This window comes from Henckelia pumila, chromosome 4 (assembly GCF_033568475.1).
Source record: "Henckelia pumila isolate YLH828 chromosome 4, ASM3356847v2, whole genome shotgun sequence".
Lineage (NCBI taxonomy): Eukaryota > Viridiplantae > Streptophyta > Magnoliopsida > Lamiales > Gesneriaceae > Henckelia > Henckelia pumila.
In genome coordinates this window covers 90,672,682-90,678,334 of record NC_133123.1, presented here as the reverse complement: position 1 = coordinate 90,678,334, position 5,653 = coordinate 90,672,682, and the positions used below count along the sequence as shown (strand labels likewise).

Sequence of the window (5,653 nt, the reverse complement as noted above, 5' to 3'; positions counted from 1 at the left end):
TTATTTATCTGATTATGTTTAATTAAGTTAAATGCATGTTTAAGCTTCTGATTAGTAGGTGATCACGGTGCGGGTCACTACATTTATGGTATCAGAGCATGCATAGTAATCTTGGGAACTAGATTGTTGGAATTGGGTTTCACCTTTAATCATCGTGTAGATGGCGGGTCATGGTGACGAGAGTAGTCAAGGCAGCATAGGTGGATGCTGGGGTGATCAGGACGACCGAGAGCATCGTCGGGGCCGTCATCACCATCGCCATGATTATCGCAGGCGTTTCAGCATGCATAGGTTTATGCAGATGGGTCCGAAGCCTTTAGTCGGAGGAGAGTCACCGGAGGATGCGGGAAATTGGCTATGACGTATGGATGTTTGTTTCTGGGAGTTCCAATGCACTGAGGAGCAGCGGATGGAGACTCTTGATTTCCTGGTCGAAGGACGAGCTCGGAAGTGGTGGGATTCTACTTCTGCGCCTTTTATTGTAGCCCGAGGAGTTGCTATCTGGGATGAGTTCCGCACGGCTTTTCATAAACTGTATTTTCATCCTGCTCTTCGACAGACGAAGACAAGTGAGTTGCTGGGTTTGCGGCAGGGATCAATGTCGATTGAGGAGTACCAGTTGAAGTTCTTTGAGTTGTTTCCTTATTGCCCCCAGATTTCTGATAGTTCAGAGGCGAAGTATAATTTGTTCCTCCAAGGCCTTAATCCGGAGATTCATGACGGAGTTGCTGTGGGAGATGACATGACTTATGAGGGTTTAGTGAGTCGATGTCACCAGGCAGAGGACAACATTCGACGCAACAGGTCATTCATCTCGTCAAGACCCACGAGTTCTTTGGGTCCCCATACTCAGTCGTTTAAGAAATCCGGATCTTCTTCATGTACAGGATCTGGTGAGACTCGTCAGTCGGGCAAGAAAAAGTTGCAGTATGATCATTGTGGGAGAGATCATCCCACTGAGAATTGTAGAGCCACTGCTGGAGCTTGTTTCATCTGTGGAAGTGTTGATCACTTCAAGAGAGATTGTCCCAAGCGTAGCGGATAGAGTGGACAAGCATCTAGGATGGGATCTCAGGTGAGTAGACAGTCTGAGGCATCAGTGCAGCAGAGGACCCAGAGTAGGCATCATGGAGATGGTCAACAGTCTCGGATGCAGGGTCAGATTTATGCTTTGCAGGGATCTCAGACGCAGTCAGAAAAGAATGATGACACTCAGAATGATTTTGACGGATGATGTATTTGAGTATTCCGTTTGATAATTCTATTTTGTGATAACAGAATGTTAATAAGTTGTATTCTGACAATCATGTGGATTTATGATTTGGAAATTTTCTAAATTTAAATTCCAAGTATTTTTTGATCAATATTCAACTATGTTGAATTAGTTGATATTTGCATAACCAAGGATTAGAGTTGTGCTAGTTTTCAGATGATCAGTTCTAGGATTTTTCCTTTGATTCAAAAAGTCAGTGATTTGACATAATGCCATAGTTGACTTGTTTCCTCAGATACTCAGTGTTTGAGTAATTGTTTATTGATGATGAATTTTCATCATACTTTTAGTGATGCATTATACCAGGTGCTGAGGACTGTGATGGATTGTTCAAAGACGGGATAGGAAGTGCGACCTACGCCAGTGTTTTCTGGGAGGTTTATTCCAGATAGGCTATTGGGGGAGGCTACTTGAGTCTTGATATTTTGCACAGTTATAGCAAGGGGTATAATTACCAAAAGGAATATTCTTATGAATTTTATATTGGTACTGAATTAGTGCCAAGATAATTGAAAGTTATCGTCTGACTTTATCAGAGATACAGATTTTAGTTTTCGTTGACAGAATGGTCTTGAAAAGGATTCTTTGACAAGAGTACATTCTGGATGGAAAGTTTTCGCAGGTGGTACTGGGGGAGAACCAGGAGATTCGATCAGTATAGTCTGGCCTTAGTAGAGTTTTAGATAGTGATCAGGGGCATGATCAGCATGGTGATTTGGGTTTCTTATTAAGTGATTGTAAGACTTATTATGGTGGTTTTCCCATGAGATTAGAGATATGATTTTGAGTTGTCAAGTGATTACAATTTTTCATCAGGACACAGTGATGATTGATAATGAGAGAATAAAGAACTTGTTGTTCTTATTCAAGTCCATATCGGTACTTAATATGTTTATTCAGTATTTTACTGCATTCAGTACTTAAGATTGTTCGAGGACGAAATATCTTAAGTAGGGGGAGAATGTAGTAGCTTGGTTCCATTTTACAAGATTAGGTGATTTTAAACATGTTAGAAAATGACATATAATTTTAAAAGTGTCAAAACATGTTTAAGGAGTCCTTATTTGGTTAAAATAAGTTGAAAATCAGATCCGGAACGTCCGAAAATGGTAGGGTAGGTCCCGGGGGTCCAAAACCAGTTCGGAAGCACCCGGAAACAGTTCGGAAGAAGCGGTTCGATCGGAGCTTCCGAACCAGTTCGGAACTTCCGATCCGTTCGGAGCTTCCGATCCCCGTTCGGAGCTTCTGATCCCTGTCCAGTGCCAAGTGTCTTAGAGGATTGAATACGTAGCTGCAGGTAGAGATCGGAGCTTCCGATCCTACGATCGGAGCTTTCGATCGTGGCCTATAAATATGGGTTCCGAGGGCCACAATTTCACACCAATTCCTATTTTTCTCTCTCGGTTTCAGCCTATTTTTAGGAGTTTAGGAGTGATTCCATCCTTCCTAGGCTTGGTCCGGAGGTTGGCGAGGCGCTCCAGGGTTGCTGCGGAGTGGTGCCCAAGTTCTGGGGCAATCATCATCAACGGGCTGACGATGGACGCATGTATAACTTTGACTCCTTATAGTAAATAGGGAGTATGCTATAGCGCAGTTAAGGCTTTTAGAATACTGTTATAATGCATGAGTATTTTTGCTTTGTAGTGCAGATTATAGGCTTGGACTTTAGAGCTGGTATAGCTTGCCTAGTAGAACTAAGGTACGTAAGTACAGACTGAGATAGCCAGCTGAATATACATGTTTATGTGTTGCATTATTATCTGTCATAATATGCATGATTTACTGTTCATGATTTTTATGCGGCATTTGCATACCATGTTGAGCATGTTATCATTTTGAGATAACTAGTTGTTCTAGGGTCGCTCAGCCTTAGGGTTGTTGTTATTATACGATCGGGTACTGTGTCACCCACTGGACTGACGGGGCAGCGTGTACGGTATTTACCCAGGACGATGATAGTCCAAGATCGGGTTCAGTATGTGTGGCACCCACTGGATCATCGGAGCAGCGTGCGCATACTGGAGGCGCCTATGAACTGAGCATGATTTTCCAGATATGATCCTAGTTACCCAGATCATTCATAGTTCATGTTGCATGCATCATATAGACCTGTATATTCAATACTTTACATATTGGGCGTTAGCGCTCACGTCCCTGCTTTTATCTCGGACACCTCATTCGACGGGGCAGGTTTTGCAGGTGGACCAGGAGCGAGATCAGTAGTTGATCGGTGACGAGGGCTTGGTAGCAAGGGTCATCAGAGGATTTCTAGATTAATATTTTATTCGATATATATTCGATTTGGTTGTATCAAGATTTATTTATCTTGGAATTGTTTATCTTTTAGATTTTCCGCTGTTATTTCTCTAATTATGTTTAATTAAGTTAAATGCATGCTTAAGCTTCTGATTAGTAGGTGATCACGGTGCGGGTCACTACAATAACTTCTACTATCAACAGCTTTGAATTGTATAGCATGCAGTGCGCGCTGCGGAAAACCAATTTGTACGCTGAGGAAAGCAATTTTTGTTGTAGTGTGGTTGGATCGAGTTGTCTTTATCGGTCACATTATCTCCGGAGAAGGTATTTCTGTCGATCCCAACAAGATTGAAGCGGTTATGAATTGGCCTCGACCGACATCTGTTGTAGTAGCCCGTATCCAGAATTAACGATTTATAAGTATTTAATCATGTAATTATGTTTGGATTAAGTAAAACATGATTAAGGAAATTCCAGAAGGGTTAACGGAGTCCAGAAATGGATCCAGAACACTCGAAAATGGTTTGGAGGGTTCCAAGATTCGAGTGGGATCGGAACCACCAATCCAGGATCGGAACTTCCGATCTTGGTGAGTTCGGAACCACATCGGAAGCAGGGAGATCGGAACGTCCGATCAGGATCGGAGCTTCCGATGGCTGTCGGTGACAGGTGTGTGGTTGCATGTGGACCGAATTGACACGTAGCGAACGAAGCTTCCGATCGGGGGAACGGAGCTTCCGATCTACACGTTCGGAGCTTTCGATCGAGGAACGGAGCTTCCGATCGATGCCTATAAATATGAGGTTCGAGCTCCTCATTTCTTGCCAATTCCGAGTTCCTCTCCTTTGCGTAGTAGCTCTATTTTAGGGCTTTGGGTACTCTTATTTTAGAGTTGGAGTAGGGAATATATTTTAGTATAGTCAGACAGTGTGACATAGTAGCGGAGCAGCGCGCGTGTAGCGGAGTAGTGCTCGAGGCTGTGGAGCTGCAGCAGGGGTGTGCCCCTAGTTGCGGGATAGTCGCCATCAATGGGCTAACAACGGACGCAGGTATAGCTATGGTCTCCTTAAATTATTTAGGAGTATGCAATAGCTTAGTTAAGGCTTTTAGAGCTTATTGAATGATGCATGGGTATTTGCATTGTAGACTTGATGATAGGCTTGGAACCTAGAGTGGGACTACTAGGACAGCCTTAGAAAGGTACGTAAGTACTGACTGAGATTGTCAGCGGATATGCATGCTTATATGCTGCATTTATGTGTTTACATGTTATTATTGTTATGCGGCATGTGCATATCATATCGTGCCTGAACATCTGTATATCTTTCGATATGAGCCAGTTAGAGTTGCTCAGCCCTGTTAGGACGTTTGATATCGAGTACCCTTAGGTACTGATACTCCGAGGACTCCGTAGTCCGCATCCATGATTCGGAAATGAGTGGTCGCACACAGTGGTTAGCTACCCCGATGTGACGAGCTTATATCCTAGGCGCCAGTCTGAGCAGTTGTATACAGTTATCCCAGATATGGATACCCTGTCATTTGCATGCATCATATTTGTATGTTTATCCGTGCTTTCGTATTGAGCTTAGAGCTCACGTTCAGTATTTTCTGTGTATCTGGATACCCTATTTTCGACGGGGTAGGTGTAGGTGCAGGATTGAGCACCAGGAGCCTGGAGGAGCCAACGACCTTGAAGACATCAGTATTTAGCTGTAGGTTTTTATCTAAGTAATTCGATTGGGTTGTATAAATCGAGTTTTGTTAGCTGGTTGTATTCTGCCGGTCTGCTTGTATTTAAGTCTTCCGCAGCGATTTTATTTAATGCATGCTTAATTATGCTCTTAACTCTGATTAGATAGTGGATCCGGGTCGGGTCGATACATTTATTTGTATCAGAGCATTGCATGCAAGGGACTTAGGAAATTGATAATGAGACTTCTTGATTATCCTTGTAGGATTGATTGAGGCCTAGCGAAGGAATATTTGGTTCTTCATTGCCGAGGTTTGCGGCATAAGTCTTTACTATAAGGAATGCAACAGTGATGAGAACACCAGTAGTAGCATATCGATAGATAGACTGACTGTTGTGGACAGTTCATCATTTGATGCATTGGGATA

At 43.0% G+C, this 5,653-nt stretch overlaps 1 protein-coding gene across 1 annotated transcript; it reads left to right on the top strand.

Annotated features, from left to right (window-relative positions):
• The first annotated feature begins 364 nt into the window (after nucleotides 1–364).
• LOC140861405 (uncharacterized) lies at nucleotides 365–1,045 on the top strand. Its single transcript, XM_073264427.1, has 2 exons — nucleotides 365–755; nucleotides 888–1,045. The coding sequence occupies exons 1-2, from the start codon at nucleotides 365–367 to the stop codon at nucleotides 1,043–1,045; spliced, it is 549 nt and encodes a 182-aa protein (XP_073120528.1).
• The last annotated feature ends 4,608 nt before the right edge of the window (nucleotides 1,046–5,653 follow it).

What these genes read in the sequence shown, in the direction of transcription:
- LOC140861405 (XM_073264427.1), top strand. Translation starts at nt 365, where the DNA reads ATGGATGTTTGTTTCTGGGAGTTCCAATGCACTGAGGAGCAGCGGATG. An exon ending in AGATGACATGACTTATGAGG is followed by an intron (nt 756 to 887) that starts GTTTAGTGAGTC and finishes CTTCATGTACAG; the next exon opens with GATCTGGTGAGACTCGTCAG.